Here is a 16,865-nt window from a genome sequence, read left to right as displayed (position 1 = left end):
TCCTTTAATGGCCGGTTCTCCTAATCCATTTTAAATAATAGCAAGGGAATCAAAATGCAAACTCAACCCCCTTTTTATACGTGTGTATATATAATGGAAGAACTTTTGTGCCTTTAATGGAAACTAGAGTATAATAATAAATACGAGTTAAATTAATTGGCTGGATTAGTGTTAGATCTAAATATGATATTAATATATTTTATATTTTTTAATTTTAATTTGATTAAAATATGAATTTAATTTTTTCTAAATCATCGTATATTTACAAATTACTAACCAAGCTCATTTTAAGTTAAGTACATACTATTTTTCAAAAATTTAAAACATATATTTATATTTACTTTACTTTAATATATAATAATTATATATTTTAATTTGTTATAATTTTATATATAATTATCTTAATTTTTTAATGTTTATATTATAGTAATATATAAATTACTATAGATTTTAATTTTATGTGTTATAAATTATATAATGTACAATATTACAAACTTTAAAAACGGGTTGAGCGAGCCTTTAAACTTGGACGAATAAGTTTACTGCCACACATTGTAAGAACTAATTCATGCATATTTTACATTGATAAGCTAAAAAAAGAGCATTCTATTTTTTCTAAAGGTCAAAATTTGTTATTAGTCTTGGTATTATGGATAAGTTGCATATTTGAACTTTTACACTTTAATTTGGTTTTTTCGGTAAATTTTGTAATTTTGAAATTTTAATAATAACTCGAACAATAGTTGTTAAATTCGTAAGGTTAAATGTTGTTATTTTTAAGTTTTTTTATGCCAAACATATTATCATACATATAATGGCATGCTAACTTGTTATATTCATATAATACTAATAAAATATTTTTATTTTAGTTAATTTTAGAAATAAAAAAGTATAAAGATTAAAAATATCAAATTAAAAATGAATTAAATCCACAACTTACTCATATTACACTATTAATAGCATAATTTGATTGAGCGAATTTAATTGTTACTATTCGAATTGAGACTGAAATTTCTAAATTCAAAAAATACGAAAAATCCATATAGCATAATGATTGTTAGCAAAATTCAATCTATTCGGTAAAAGTATTATAGAGACTCATGTACTAGGAGTTATATTGTATTTTGTCCATTTTATTCAAAACAATGGGTAAATTAGTCATTATCCGATAGATCAAAGAAAAAATTAGTCATTTCTATTAAAAATTTCATCGTTTTTATTATTAAAATTTAACTTGAATGACAAAATAACTAGATAATTATACATGTCGTATCATTTATACTTCATGCTGCCAAATAAAGATAAATTTTAATGATAAAATATATAAAATTTTAACAAATAAACTAATTTACTTTAAGATCTAATGTTAAAAATGTAACTTATCCATTTTTTGAGTGTAGGGAAGGAAATGTAATTTATTATTCGTACTAGGGCCTCCGGTATACTTTTCCCAACCTATTCCAATAAGGTCACAGGCCTAACGCGGCACCGTTTTGAAAGCTCCATGTGGGAGACACCTAGCGGCATAAAATGAGCCACGTCATCTCCCGCCACGAACCCAAACGTAATCCCGAAACTAACCCCAACTTCACAAGACCCTTCATCCGTACCATAGTAAGGACAATCCAGTAAAATCAAACAACACGTGTGCGTCGACGTTCCAATTACTCCGAAGCAAAAGTCGGTTCTTTTTCCTCGCATACATTTTCCCCAAAAAGAGAAAAAACAACACTTTGATTTCCTCCTTTTCTTTTTTTCTTTTTTTTTTTCAATTTCCTCGTATCCGATCACTGTATTGTCTTCATTTATCTTTCTTTGGGAAAACATGGCACCGCAAGTAAGAAGAACGGCGTTCCCTAAGGTACTTATTGAGAGAGATACAGACTCTGAACAAAGCTCATCAGATGATGATGATGAGGAAGAAGAACAAGAAAATGAAAACGAAGAGAAAACTGAGGAGTTTAATGATACGAAAAAGAAAGGAAAATCACCCATTACTATTAGCCTCAAGAAAGTTTGTAAAGTAAGTACACTATAGTTTTTTTTTTTTTAAATGGTTACATTTTTTCTAGAGAAAAATATGTTGAGGGGAGTTCGATTTATTTTCGGAAAAGTTTTTGAAGTGTGGCATGTTCGGGTCCGATAAATCCCTCAATTTATCGTTATTGTCCCCTGTACGTTTTTGTTTTTCGACTCGTTGGGCAGCTCTAGTGTTTGAAAAAGCCGCTTAGACTGCAGGTTGATAGAGCTAGTGTCTTTTCGGAATGGACCGTAAGTGGCATAGTCACCTATCAAAGAAATGATGATCATTTACCATCGATAGTGTTTGAACTTCCATTGAATTCAGGCTCTTCATAGAGTTGGGAGACAAAACTTTCAAAGAATTCGTAGGTTACGAACCAACTGTACTTTGCATACTTGTTTGAAGGAATCGGCCTCCCCTTAAAGTGTTTATATATATATATATATGAAATTTGTAAAATTTTGGTGAAGTTTAGTTGATTAAGAAAACGGGTCACGTGGCCGGGTCCGGAGTTGATGGATCACTCAACGAGTCGGTATTGTCTTTGGGTCGAGTGACCATAGAGTGAGAGCGCGTCATTAGAATGGAGCATTCTTGTCGTGCGGTTACCATTTACCTACCAAGTAAATGGTGTCATTTGCCATGGTAGTGCTTGAACCAATATAGGCATTCTGAGTTTTCCCAAAGTCTGGGAACAAAACCCGACTTGACTAAAGATAATACCAATTCATTAAGTGGTCTATAACTTCGAGCAAACTATACTTCATAAGATTTCTCCGAAAAGAGTTGGTTTCCCTCAACAAAGCGTATATATATATATATGCAATTTGTAATATTTTGGTGGGGTTTAGGTGTGTAAGAAAACGGGACATGAAGCTGGGTTTAAAGGAGCTACCTATATTGATTGCCCAATGAAGCCTTGTTTTCTTTGCAAAATGCCTGGTAAGTTTCATAAACAATGTGTAATTTTGTTGTGAAATGATGTTCTTTTGAAAATTTTCTACTGTATTTATGTTGATGATGTTTTTTTTGGTTGATTGTCTGTTTTACAACATTTTGTGAAGGTCATACTACAATGACATGTCCACATAGAGTTGCTACAGAGCATGGTGTTGTCCCTGCACCCCATGTAAATACTCAGAACCCCGTGGAATTTGTGTTCGAGCGACAACTTAAACCTAGAATTACCCCGGTGAGTTCTCTCTTTGGTATCATTTCGTCGAGTTCCTTTTGGCCTGAATCGGGCAGTTGTGGTTTCAAGATATACCCGTTACTGGGATGTGCTTGTTGATTGCTTTTTTTTTTATTTGTTCCATGCATCAAGCTGGCTAATGTGATCCTGGATCAAGTCAATTGTGCTGTTATTTGATTTGTAATTCAATTGTATTGCGAGAATTGAGTTCGTAAATCCTGTGCATGTGTGAGTTTGGATTGTGTTCTTTGACGATATATTTTGTCATTTTGAAATGTCATTGTAAATTGGGTGTGAATTAGGCTGTTGTGTTTTCGAGGTATATCCGTTACTAGTGCATGGTTGTTGATTGCTTTCTTTTATTCATTACGTAGATCAAGCCGGCGTATGTGATCCCGGATCAAGTCGATTGTGCTGTTATCCGATACCACAGTAGAAGAGTAACGTGTTTGGAGTTTCATCCCACTAACAATCACATCCTTTTGTCCGGAGATAAGGTCAACCCAGTCTTAAGCAAGAAGTTCTTACTCTGTTTAAATTTATATTAATTTGAGAATATCTTGATTCTGATTCTCTATTCATGTCTCTCTGTTCTGTTCTAATTCGTTTAATAGAAAGGACAACTCGGAGTTTGGGATTTTGCAAAAGTGCATGAAAAGACGGTTTATGGAAACATACACTCTTGCATACTCAATAATATGAGGTGAACGATCTGTATTTTGTCTTTCGTGTGCTGCTTCGTGTAAGAAAAGATTTTTATGGAAATACTGTATTTTTTCTCGAATCCAAACCGTTGCAGGTTCAGTCCCGCAAATGATGGTATGATATATGCTGCATCTTCGGATGGAACTGTCAGTTGCACAGACTTAGAGACCGGGATTTCATCAACTTTAATGAATCTTAATCCAGATGGTTGGCAGGTAATGATTCAAGTTTCTTTAACCTAAGAGACAAAGATTTATGCTTTATGCATTCAAAATATGCTTTTTTCAATATATTATTGAGCATGACTGATAGTTGTACCATTCTAGGGTCCGGGGAGTTGGAGGATGCTTTACGGAATGGATATCAACTTGGAGAGAGGTGTTGTGCTTGTGGCTGATAACTTTGGTTTCCTCTACTTGTGAGTAAATTTCTTACCGATGTAAAGCCAGGAAGCACCCTGAGTATGAATCTATGAGTTTGTTATGCTCGAATTTCATTGAAATTTTTGTTATGGCATATATAGGGTCGATAGTCGCTCCAACAGCCAAACCGGTAAGGCAATAATGATCCATAAGAAAGGAAGTAAAGTCGTCGGTCTACACTGTAATCCTTTTCAACCAGATCTTTTGCTGAGTTGTGGAAACGATCACTTTGTAAGACTATTAATTACATCGCTGTGCTCGGTTTTTGTGTTTTATTTTGCACGGTACTCTTGTGACAACCAAACATCGTTCTTATCATAGGCCCGTTTGTGGGATATGCGTCGATTAGAAGCTGGATCTGTTCTTGCTAATCTCGAGCATAGACGTGTTGTGAACTCCGCCTATTTCTCTCCATTTTCTGGGACTAAAATCCTTACCACGTCTCAAGATAATCGCCTTCGCATATGGGATTCCATCTTCCGGGATTTGGACTCACCGAGTCGGGAAATCGTACATAGTCATGATTTCAATCGGCATTTGACTCCTTTCCGAGCTGAATGGGATCCTAAGGTCATAAAACCGGATACTGTTATTGTTTTACAACATATCTCTTTTATATTTAATGATTCCCTTGTTCATTTTTGTGCAGGATCCCTCAGAATCTCTAGCCGTTATCGGTCGTTACATCAGTGAAAATTATAACGGAACTGCTCTACACCCTATCGATTTCATAGACATAAACACGGGGCAATTAGTAGCTGAGGTTATGGACCCGAACATTACTACTATCACTCCCGTGAACAAACTACATCCACGAGACGATGTTTTGGCATCGGGTAGTTCAAGGTCAGAATTCTTTCTCCGTTTTTTTACTCTTATATAAGAATTCTGTCAATCTGATTTTGCAAAGCAACGATTAAACAAAACGATTACACCGAATACTTCAGTCATCATGGCCATCGGCTATTAGTCCCTTTAGATTTTAGGAAACCAAGTAAGTATAATGATAAAATTGCATTTTGATACCTCAAAAACAACTATTTATTTTTTACTGCCTAAAACAATTTCCTGGCTTCACCATTAGCCATCTAACTTCAATCATTTTTCTTTAGGTCTCTTTTTATTTGGAGACCGAAGGAGAAGTTTGACGTTTCGGAACAGTCAGATACGAGGAAAATCATCGTCTTTGGAGGAGATGAGAAAAAGCGGGGCAAGAGGTCAAAAGATGATTACGATGATGATTCCGATGATGATAAATTCAACGTCAAAGGCAAAAACGTAAAGGTCAAGAAACCCGTAAAGCAAATGACTCATCGAAAGGCGAAGCGCTGAGTCGAGAACATCATTGTCATAGATGGAAACTAAGCTTCTTTTTGTTTTGGTTTTGTTGATAGCTTCCATCAACTATATATAATCTTCGTATCAGATCACTAATTTTGCCTAACGGTCAGTGATAAAAATAGTTTTTAAAGTAGCATTTAGCTCGAATCGGTTGAATGAACTATTTGAACTAAAATCGGTTTTTATTCCGATTTAGTGTATATTTGAACTGTTTGAAGTAAAATAGGTTTTGATTAAAAAAGTTAATATTTATCTTTTAATATTTTATTATATTTTTATAGAATATTTACTCTTGATCTTGTTTTTGGAATTTAAAAATTCAATTGTCAGTGTATTAAATATTTTATGTATTTTTATTTTAAAAATAGTTACATAATGAATTTAAATTTAATAAAATAATTTAATAGTTATAACATTTAAATTTGAATTTTAAAATTTGAACAAGTAAAGATTGAATTCTTAAAAATAAAAGTATAAAGGTTAAATTTTAAATTTATAAGAAGTATAAGGACTTATAATATAATTTAATTTTAAAATTTCATCTTTCATTTAACTTTTAGAACACAATTAGGTTTTTGGCTTGTATTTTGGTGTGAGATTTTAATGAAATTAATAATTGAAGTTATATTTTAAATTTATAAAAGAGAGATTAGATTATTTAAAATGAAAATTAGGGATTAAATTTTAAATTTTCAAAGAGTATAAGCACTTAATCATATTTTAACCAAAAAAAAAAGGAAGGATGAAAAAGTGAAAACATATGCATTCACAAATCGATTTAGTTAATTTACTTCAAACGTTTATCCTTAAGTAGAAATTAAAAGTACATGATCTAGCGTATAAAATTTAAAATTCTCGCAAAAACCGTGAGAAGAAGAAAAAGGAACATTCAGGAACAGATAGGGACAAAAAAGAAGGTCCAAACCCTACAAAAATGGCGGAGAAATTGGCTCCTGAAAAACGACACAGTTTTCTCCACAACGGTATTCATATATTTCCTTTATCTTCATATTTCGATGGTTCTTCTCTTAGGTTTTCATGATTTGGAAGCTTAATTTCGTTTTTTTTTTGTTGTAATTTTTAGGTGAAAAGGTATTTGAATGGGATCAAACCTTGGAAGAGGTGAATATTTACATAAACTTACCGCCGAATGTTCACTCCAAACAGTTTTACTGTAAGATTCAGTCCAAACATGTCGAAGTTGGCATCAAAGGCAACCCTCCTTATCTCAATGTTAGTTTATTTTAAAGTTAAATTGTTCATCATTTTGTTGAAGTTTGAGATTTTTTTTTTAAAACTATCTGATTTTTTTCATTTTCATGTTAGCATGATTTGTTCTCCCCAGTGAAGACGGATTCATCTTTTTGGACGCTAGGTATTTATCGTTTCAATTTTTTTTTTTTTGGGAATTCTTTAAGAACTTGAGAGCTTAATGATGAAATGGATCCGTTTTTGTATTATTTATTTTAGTATTACTTCCATTAGATGATTGGTAACCCTTGTAGTAGAAGTTGGATTGCATTTTGCTCGCTCAACTTCAAAAAATGGGCAAATAAGTTAGATCAAAGAGCAAACTAGTCCCTATACAAATGGATGAAATTTTTATCAGAAAAGACCGATTTACTCTTTGATTTAATGTATGAGGACTAATTTGCTCATTTTTTTGAGTAAAGGGGCAAAATACAATTTGACACTTAGTACAGAGGCATTCATGGTACTTTTACCCCAGATGATTATAAACTATGATCCAACTCTTAAATTAGTGCCTAAGTTTTAAAATGATAATTAGATGTTTTCAAGTATATTTGAGGTCTTTCTATTAGTCCAACGGCAATTTGGGCATTAAAGGCCAGGTTGAATCTAACATGGAGCAAACATATGGTTAAAATTTTAAGTATGCATGTGCTTGCCAATGGTAAAGGTTAAGACCTTGGTATTTTGAGTGTCCAAGTTCGTGTCCCACCTTGTGAAAATTATGCTACTTAGTTGAGTGAGTGAGTTGGAGTAAAGTTATTCAGTTTAGTGCTTGTAATGATTGATTCTTATCTAAACTATTTATATAGTTGTAACTTCGAAAAGAAAAAAAAAAAACATGTATACGTATTTCATAGACGGTCTGGATATGTGTTAAAAATAGACTGTCATTAAATTAGGAGCTATTTTTAATATCTTAGATCCAAGTTATTTATGTGATGGGTACAAAATGAATTTAAAATTTGATCCACGTGTTCTAAATATGTTCCGTTTTAGATCCAAACTAATATTTAATTGCCCAAGTTGACAGAAATACTTGATTGATTTGATATCGATACGTTGAGGACTCAATTGGAACGTTTTAAAGTTTGAGACTAATTAGAATCTAGGTCATAATTTGGAGACTTTTGGTGCAATTAACCCTATATTTATTTATATCATTTTCAGTTGACTTCATTATATAGAACGATGAATTAGCACTTAAAACTTTTTAAGTTTTTGGATTTGAGCTGAAGTGGGGGTTATTTGAATGTGTTTTAGAGGATGATATAATGCACATAACTTTGCAAAAGAGGGACAAGGGTCAGACATGGTCGTCACCGATACTAGGTCAGGGTCAGCTGGACCCGTATGCCACTGATCTCGAGCAGAAGCGGCTCATGCTTCAGAGGTTCCAGGAAGAGGTGAATCATGCGTTTCCCTCTTAAATTTGCTCTTAATGTAATGATTGCAGTTTTACGATCTATATGAATGATTCCATTGTTACAGTATCAACTCATTTTAATTGCTATCGCCAAACTTAATGTGTTTAGTCATCCATTCTTAAGCTCCGTTAAAAGACGTATATTTCCGTGTATGTCAATGCATAAATTGTATCTATATCATGAAGCTGCAGCTTGTGAAGTCTGCTCAAGTCTCAATGCCGTATGCCTGTACGGGCTAACTTTGTGGTTCTTCTGTTTTTTGTTGCTTAGCATGCGAGAGAGAGTAAGAACCATGCTAATGACTCTAGACACCAGAGATGTAAAACATCGGTGATATAATCATATACCAGAATTGGATAGGGACATGTAGGTGTGAAGCCAAAAAAGTTTAATGGGACCAGAATTGAATTATAAATTGGGGGAATGCAATTTTACCCTTTTTTAGGGTATCTAATTGTATTTCTACTATTTTGTGGGGCAAGGCCCCTGTCTGCCCCACTGGCACTGCCCCTAGGGATATGACCTCGTAATTAAACTCTAAATTGATCGCATATAAAGGAAGTTTCTTCCAAAATGCTTGCTCGTGGATTAGAATAAGATGTCTTCTATAAATGTGACTTGATAAGAATGCCGGTTTTATGTGCTTACTGTGGAATGTCTCGAGTTTTACGTTTTGACATCCATCGGTATCTTCTATTCATGCTCGCATGTCTGTAAAAGATGCATTTCATTAGAAACTCGCAATCCCACAATTGTTCATTTTAACGAGCAACTTGGAATCACATTCACATTTATATGTATAGCTTGCACATCACGGTAAACATTTATTATTATTGTTTTTGCAGAACCCGGGTTTCGATTTCTCCCAAGCTCAGTTCACGGGAAGCTGTCCCGATCCAAGGACTTTTATGGGCGGCATCAGTTCGGATTGACAGTTGCTGGTTTGATCACTTACATTGTCCTGTTATTAAGTAAATAAACTATCTAATGTGCTTTCTCTTGCTTGTCGTAAGGCTTTGAATTAACTTATTGACTCGGCCATCAATTTGTGATATACGACGCCGTTTTATCACCATTGCTCAAATCTAATGTAAGAAAATTGAGTGTCTTATAGACCTTTATTGATCTTCTGTTTTACTTGACCTTAGTTGTTTTTATAATTTTTGGTGTTTGTAGTGGAGAGTAATCGGTCGGTTCGGTTAAAAAATAAAAATAAAATACGACTTAATATTGATTAGTTCGGTCGATTAAACTGATTTGGGTTGTATTTGAATTTTGACTGAAAAATTATATATTATATATTATAAGAAATTAAAATTATACATTTAGGAAGTTAGTTAAGTTGGTTGTTTTAGTTATAAAACGCTTAATACATTATTTGATACTTGGTTTGATTTTTTCTAAAGCGGTATATATTTTATTTTTGTTTCAATCTGGTATTTATTTTTATAAGAGTTATAAATTTTAGTATACAAAGTCGCCATTAATTTTTAATGTTCCGTTTATGTTTTAGGACTGAAAGTTAAATGTTAATGATAATAGGTTCAAATTTTTATAGAATAAATATAATATTAATTGTGAATTCGTGTAATTTGTCAAATACAGTCAATGGATTTAATTTAGTTCGGTTTTAAAGTTTACTTGAAAGAAGTTAATTGCTAACATTAAATTTGAACTGAACAATAAAAAGTCAACAGTTAATTTTGGGTATTAAAATATATATATATATTTAAATACATGTATTACATTGGATTAGAAAATAACTCAAGTACCACACTAGAAAATTGAGTTTCACAAGTCCGTGTAACTTTTGAAAATTGGGAATTTAATCTCTGAATTTTTATTTCATGAAATTTAATGTTTTATTTTTTAATTTTAAAATTTAAATTTAATTGTTAATACTTTACAAAGTCATTTTTAATTATATGGTTAGGAAAAGAGCATTTTTTTTATTTTAAAAATATTACAGTAACAAATTTAACAAATAGAACGTAACAATATTAACATGTTCATGAAAATAAAAAGATTAAATTCTTAATTTTTAGATTTATGATATATTTTAATCTATATATTAAGCCTTACAAAATTCATAACCGACCAATTAGGCTAAATCGAGACCAAAGAGCATTAAATTATTTTTTATCAAATCATGTCACTTTAATCTTTTGATACAAGTAAGGTATTTTCTTTTGGTCATGACATAAAAAGGTATATCAGGTTGCTTAGTCTCAAAGCATCATCCTAATTCCTACTCTTAATTAATTAGGTGTGTTCAAATAATTGAATTATTAAACGAACTAAATTATTATAAGCTGGATTTTAAAATATTTAATATTTTAATTGCCAGCTGAATTTTTTATAAAAATAATTAATTTAATCGAATTAATAGGAATTTGTAACGTGCGATTTTTGGGTTATGACTTATTGGCTTTTGATTTTTTTTTTATATTTCAATTCATAATATGTTTTGCCCATTTCCTTATATTATATTACCAATTGCTAATTGTGTACATTCCAATTGGATTTATAAATTTTATCTATACGCTAGACTTATATGAATATAATGATGTAAGAAATATATTTATAAAAAATTAAATTACGTTTCGGTTGAAATAATTAAGTTAAATATCACAGATAAAAAAATTTCTCAATATATTTTTATTTCAGTAAAATGATTGATTATTTGGTAATTTTCTAAGTGAGTTGAGATTTGGTTTGATAATTGACATTAATTCAATAAAGCCATTAATATACGTTATAGATAGCTCATAATCGGAATTTCACAAGACCTTTTTTATTTAAATTCATTTAAGGTATTAGTTGAGTCTTAACTTGATTGGCATCGACATTGTTGCCAGTGCAGGGGATGTGGTTTTGAGTATGCTGAAACGTATTATCCTCCTAATTAAGGGTTGGGGAGGTACTATGGGTAGTTTTAGGTATTGTATCAAATAATAGAGCAGATATGATAAGAACCTATAATGAGATTAATGTTAAAAAAATATTTAAGGTAAACTACATTAATAGTCACCCAACTATGGTTTTTTTTTTATGCTTTTTTGGTCATCCAACTATGAAATGCTACAAAATGATAAGTCAACTATTCAAATTTGTCTTCTTTGATCACCCAATTATCTTGGATTTTTCGGTGTTTCCATTTTTTGCATTAGCCGGATGGTGACTAAAAAAGACAAAATTGAATAGTTGGATGACCATTTTGAAACTTTTCGTAAGTGAGTATTTTCAAATTATAGGAGTAAGTGAATTTTTTTCAAGTCTTAGTTATTGATTGAGTTGTGCCACGAGTTAATTAAGTATAGACCCAATTAAGAATTTTTTTTTTAAGAAAGTAACAAATAATATAACGATGATGTTGTTATATTTTCCATAAAATTTATAAAATAAAATAAATTCACGATAAATTTTGGTGTTGTTTGATAAACTGAAAAATTAAGTGTTGAAAATTTAATTACTAAATTTAAGTTATAAAATTTGTTTGATATATTACTTAAAATTAATTAAGAAATATAATTAGATTTTTGATAAATATAGATTTTAAATTATTAAAAATTATATTCTATATTTTATCCTTAATTTTTAAACATTTGAATTTATTCTAAACAAAAATTAAAATCTTAAACATAAAATAAATAGCTCTTATTAAATAATTAAAATTATTTTAATTTTACCAAATGATTTATCAGACAAAAATCACTCATGGTAATTTTTGAACATTGGACATCATTGGTTTTGTAAATATATATTTTTCTTAAATTTTAGGTAAACTATACAAATGTTACAAAATTATTAGTAACTTTATGTTTTGACCACTCAATTTCAAAAAGTTATAAAAGGTCACTAAATTAATTAGAAACTTTCGTTTAAGTCACTTAACTATTCAATTTTTTTTATTTAAGTTACTGAGTTATTGAATCTTTTTTCTAAGTTTGACTAGCGAGTTTCAAATGACAATTTGACGATCATTGATTACGTGCGATAATAATGCCGGCTGTCAACAATTGGTCACATTAGTTACACTAGATGTCTCTAGAATTTAGCACTGATTTGAAGTTGGTCCTAACTACAAAATATCGTTATTATATCAATTAGGTATCTTTATTAGTCAAGTCATCATCTAAGGAATTAAATGCTTGAACAAATATAACATTGTGCATATTTAAAAAAAAAAAATTCAAATTTTAAACATGTCTGTACCTATTGTATAGGCTATTTGAATTTTACGTATTTAAAAAATAAATAATTCTATTGACTTGTTAAATATAAAGTTGTCCGTGCATTAGATATATACATAAATATGTTTCTTGTTATATCTAAGCTAGAATTTAATGCCCAAGTTGAGAATTAGGCTAATTGAAAGATTTGATTGAATTTAAATGTTTGAATGTTTTGAAGTTTTAGATTAATTTAGAATTTGGATCATTACTTTTGGACTTATGATGAAATTAACCCAATATATAATGTAAGAACCTATGCACAAATATGTGTTTTCTTTTTTTGGGTCTCATTATCGGTTAAGCCCACCCTTTAATTCCTTGTTAAAGTAAGAATGTAGGATAACAAGCCTAGCAATACACGGGGCAAATATCAGCGCCTTCTTTTTACCGAATGGGCCAGTAATCGCAAATCTTTTCATTTCATTACACGCCAGCCACGGTTTTGGGCAGCCTGAGAATTGAACGGCGGGAAAGTTCTTCTTCCCAAACTGAAGGTAAATGGTTTAAGCCTTAAGCCGACTAAGATAATTTATTTATTTGTTTGACAAAACTGCGAACATCAACTGTTTGATAAAATGCTTGAATGAAAAGGAAAAGGAAAAATGAGTACATATTTCTCGTACTAACGCTTAATATTTCGCGTACGTATTGTTATTGTTAGTTGAAGTAATGAATGTATGAAAGTCATCGAGACCCGAAACGTCGAACTACGAAAATGAACTGTTTGATAAAATGCTTGAATGAAAAAAGAAAAAAGAAAAAAGAAAAAGAAACTACATATACCTCTTAATAACGGTTTCTATTTCGTATTTGTATTGTTATTCTTAGTTGAAATAATGAATTTGTGATATACTCATCGAGATCAGAAATGTGGATTGCACGAGCTAAGCCTCTGTTGCAATTGCAAACCATTAGAAGAAGATGTTCGAAATCACCATGCTACGTTTTCTCTTTTCTTTCTTACTCGGACGTTCCTAACAAGAAGAGCCCTTTACAGGTTTTTCGTATATCTTGTCTCATTTGTTCACTTTCATGGATTTGAACTATATAATGATGACTTGTGTTTGATATTTGGGGTTGTATGGGCCCTTTTTTTTTTTTTTCGTAGGAGACTAGAATGAGAGATAGGTTTAATCTCTATGCCAAAGGAGGTGATGGTGGTAATGGCTCCACCAGTTTTCGCCGTAGTCGTCATGATCGTCGTGGTAAACCTGATGGTCAGTTTTCTCTCAATGTTTCCTTCTCTGTAACCATTCTTTCATATAGTTACATGCTAGTACTTTTTTGTTAATCAGGCTCGAGTGTGAATGTTAGATATAAGCCTATTTAGAACACGGGTTTTGTTCCATTTTACTATTAAAAAAAATGTATTTGGAGGTCTTTGAAAGATCATGTCCTATACCCTTATACCCTTGCATGAATATGTGTCGTATCAGACACGAATACTTCACTTGAAACGACGAGTCGGAGCTAGTAATTGCAACCGTTCTTTCATATAGTTAGTTACATGCTAGTACTTTTTCTGTTAATCGGACTCGAGTCTGAATGCCAAATATAAGCCTATTTAGAACACGGGTTTGTTCCATTTTTCCTTTAAAAAAAAATAATGTATTTGGAGGTCTTTGAAAGATCATATTCCTATACTCTTGTTCCTTTGCATGAATATGTGTTGTATCTGACATGAGTACTTCAATTGAAATGATGAGTCGGAGCTTCTAATTGCAACCATTCTTTCATATAGTTGCATGTTAGTACTTTTTTGTTAATCGGACCCGAGCATAAGTGGCAGATGTAAGTCTATTTAGGACACGGGTATGTTCCATTTTTCTTTAAAAAAATTCATGTATTTGGTGGTCTTTGAAAGATCATGTTCCTATGCCCTTATACCCGACATGGGTGCTTCAATTGAAATAACAAGTCGGACAAACGCAAGTTCATACTATACATGACTAGTCATGCATACATACATGGAATTTTGTGGTGATTCTTAGTTCATATTATGTTGGCAATAAAGGGTGTTTGAACTTGGTAAATCTATGGAGGGAAAAAGGGTAATATTTTGTTACTACCCTGGTTCTAATGTTTGATGGGCTTAAACGTAGGTGGGAATGGTGGAAGAGGTGGTGATGTGATCCTAGAATGTTCCACTGCAGTTTGGGACTTCAGTGGCCTGCAAAATCATGTCGTATGTTATCTTCTCTCTTTTCTTTGTTCAGCACATTTCCCCAACCGTGATCGGTGTGATACCTTATGATTCTCTGTAGAATGCAGGGAGAGGTGGACATGGAACCTCGAAGAACAAGATAGGAACTCGAGGAGAAGACAAGGTTAATACTTTGGAGCTCCTTTCTTTACTTTGAACTTCGTGTTATTCACTCTTGTGTTTGATTGAATCAAATGGGATTTTGAGATACTCATTGTGTGATAGATTCTCCAAGTGCCTATTGGTACTGTAATTCACCTGAAAAAGGGTGAAATACCGTCCATGCTTGAACATTGTTCTTCAGCCGATTTGGATCCTTGGGAACTCCCTGGTTCACTCTCTACGGACCAGTCTGAAGTTGACCAGCTACCTTCCTCAAAGAACACAAGTATGGCTGAGAAAGTAAAATCGACACATGTTGCTGGTCACTTATCGTTTTGTACTGAAATAACTGTGGACCAATCAAGTGGCATGAACCAAGCAACCGGGCCTCAATCAGAACCTACGGAAGAAATCAGTTATAATGTGGCAGAATTAACGGAAGAAGGTCAGCGGATGATTGTTGCATATGGAGGGGAAGGTGGTTTAGGTAATGTATGTTATCCAAATGTTACGATGAAGCCTAAGATGACAAAGGGTGAAGTCCCGAGGGATAATTCAATCGAGGATGAAGCATCAAATGATGATCGATCCTCCCTTCGTACTGGTTTGCCAGGTTCTGAAGCTGTTCTTGTCCTAGAACTTAAGAGCATTGCTGATGTAGGCCTTGTGGGGATGCCCAATGCTGGTAAAAGTACACTTTTAGGGGCAATTTCTCGAGCTAAGCCTGCAATAGGCCACTATGCGTTCACGACTCTAAGGCCTAATTTAGGGAATTTGAACTTTGACGACTTGTCAATTACGGTGGCTGATATTCCAGGATTAATAAAGGGTGCTCACCAGAATCGTGGACTCGGACATGCTTTCCTCCGCCACATAGAACGTACTAAGGTTTTGGCATACGTTGTAGACTTGGCCGCCGCATTAGATGGTAGGAAAGGAATTCCACCATGGGAACAACTGAGAGATTTAGTCTTGGAGCTCGAGCACCATCAGGGAGGTCTCTCGAATAGACCATCATTGGTCGTGGCGAATAAAATCGATGAGACCGGGGCTGAAGACGTCTTTCGAGAGCTCGAGAAAAGGGTCGAAGGTGTTCCTATATATCGTGTATGTGCAGTTCTAGAGGAAGGAATATCAGAGGTAAAAGCTGGTCTTAAATTGCTTGTCAATGGTGATGAAAATTCAAGCTCACTCAATATAGAAAACATTAGGTGTTGATTAGAATCCTGCTTTGGATGATATTTTAGAAATTATTTTAGTCGATTTTTTAAATTTTATTTTTAAAAATGTATGCGTTGATGAAAAAATATTATTGTTAGAGCATATTGTGTTGATATCACGAATTTATTGTTTTATCTCCTTAATAGGCTTACAGAATGCGGATGATTAGTTACTGCCTCGCTCCGGTAGATACCTTAAGAAATAATAAAAATACAATATTATCATTGTATTAATTTATCTTTATAATTTATGATTATTAGAGCAAACCGGAAGTAATTATTATAAAAATATAACTACCAAAACACCATTAACAATTATATAAAAAGGCAGAGAGCTATGGGTTAACATCATTAACAAAGTTGCTACTCATAAAATGATTATAGTTTAATCTTCGATGATTGCTTTTCTATAAAAGAAATAAGTTTGAAGAAAACAAACAAATTCTTAGATTCATCCAAAGATATTATATGAAAATAATCGACATATAATAAAACCAACTCTTTGTAGACCCATAAGAAGTAAATAAGGGTAGTTTAAGCATTATAAAAAATTAGTTGGGGTAATTTAGGTATTAAAACTTAATGATAATAATAATGTTTTGAACAATTTCAATATATGTTTTGTTTTGATAATATCCGCTCTTTTAGATATAATATTTGAAACTATTTGCCTATAAATAGGAGAATAATATATTTCAATGCATTCGAACTCATGTCCTTCTGTATTAGTAATAATTTTTATGC

The 16,865-nt window shown here is 32.2% G+C and overlaps 3 protein-coding genes across 3 annotated transcripts; all 3 read left to right on the top strand.

Annotated features, from left to right (window-relative positions):
• Positions 1–1,635: 1,635 nt before the first annotated feature.
• On the top strand, positions 1,636–5,924 carry LOC108484537 (protein DAMAGED DNA-BINDING 2). Its single transcript, XM_017788358.2, has 11 exons — positions 1,636–2,023; positions 2,875–2,965; positions 3,088–3,215; positions 3,590–3,712; positions 3,830–3,918; positions 4,015–4,135; positions 4,247–4,338; positions 4,444–4,573; positions 4,664–4,912; positions 4,992–5,188; positions 5,455–5,924. Exons 1-11 carry the CDS (start codon positions 1,826–1,828, stop codon positions 5,672–5,674), a joined length of 1,638 nt encoding a protein of 545 aa, XP_017643847.1. The 5' UTR covers positions 1,636–1,825; the 3' UTR covers positions 5,675–5,924.
• A 541-nt stretch (positions 5,925–6,465) lies between these two features.
• LOC108484489 (uncharacterized) lies at positions 6,466–9,521 on the top strand. Its single transcript, XM_017788294.2, has 5 exons — positions 6,466–6,666; positions 6,768–6,916; positions 7,010–7,058; positions 8,198–8,340; positions 9,207–9,521. Exons 1-5 carry the CDS (start codon positions 6,618–6,620, stop codon positions 9,291–9,293), a joined length of 477 nt encoding a protein of 158 aa, XP_017643783.1. The 5' UTR covers positions 6,466–6,617; the 3' UTR covers positions 9,294–9,521.
• A 3,345-nt stretch (positions 9,522–12,866) lies between these two features.
• LOC108484465 (probable GTP-binding protein OBGM, mitochondrial) lies at positions 12,867–16,278 on the top strand. Its single transcript, XM_017788256.2, has 6 exons — positions 12,867–13,090; positions 13,463–13,593; positions 13,705–13,813; positions 14,699–14,781; positions 14,861–14,923; positions 15,025–16,278. The coding sequence occupies exons 2-6, from the start codon at positions 13,465–13,467 to the stop codon at positions 16,117–16,119; spliced, it is 1,479 nt and encodes a 492-aa protein (XP_017643745.1). The 5' UTR covers positions 12,867–13,090; positions 13,463–13,464; the 3' UTR covers positions 16,120–16,278.
• Positions 16,279–16,865: the final 587 nt, after the last annotated feature.

This window comes from Gossypium arboreum, chromosome 13, assembly GCF_025698485.1.
Source record: "Gossypium arboreum isolate Shixiya-1 chromosome 13, ASM2569848v2, whole genome shotgun sequence".
NCBI lineage: Eukaryota > Viridiplantae > Streptophyta > Magnoliopsida > Malvales > Malvaceae > Gossypium > Gossypium arboreum.
This window is presented reverse-complemented; position numbering and strand designations above follow the sequence as displayed.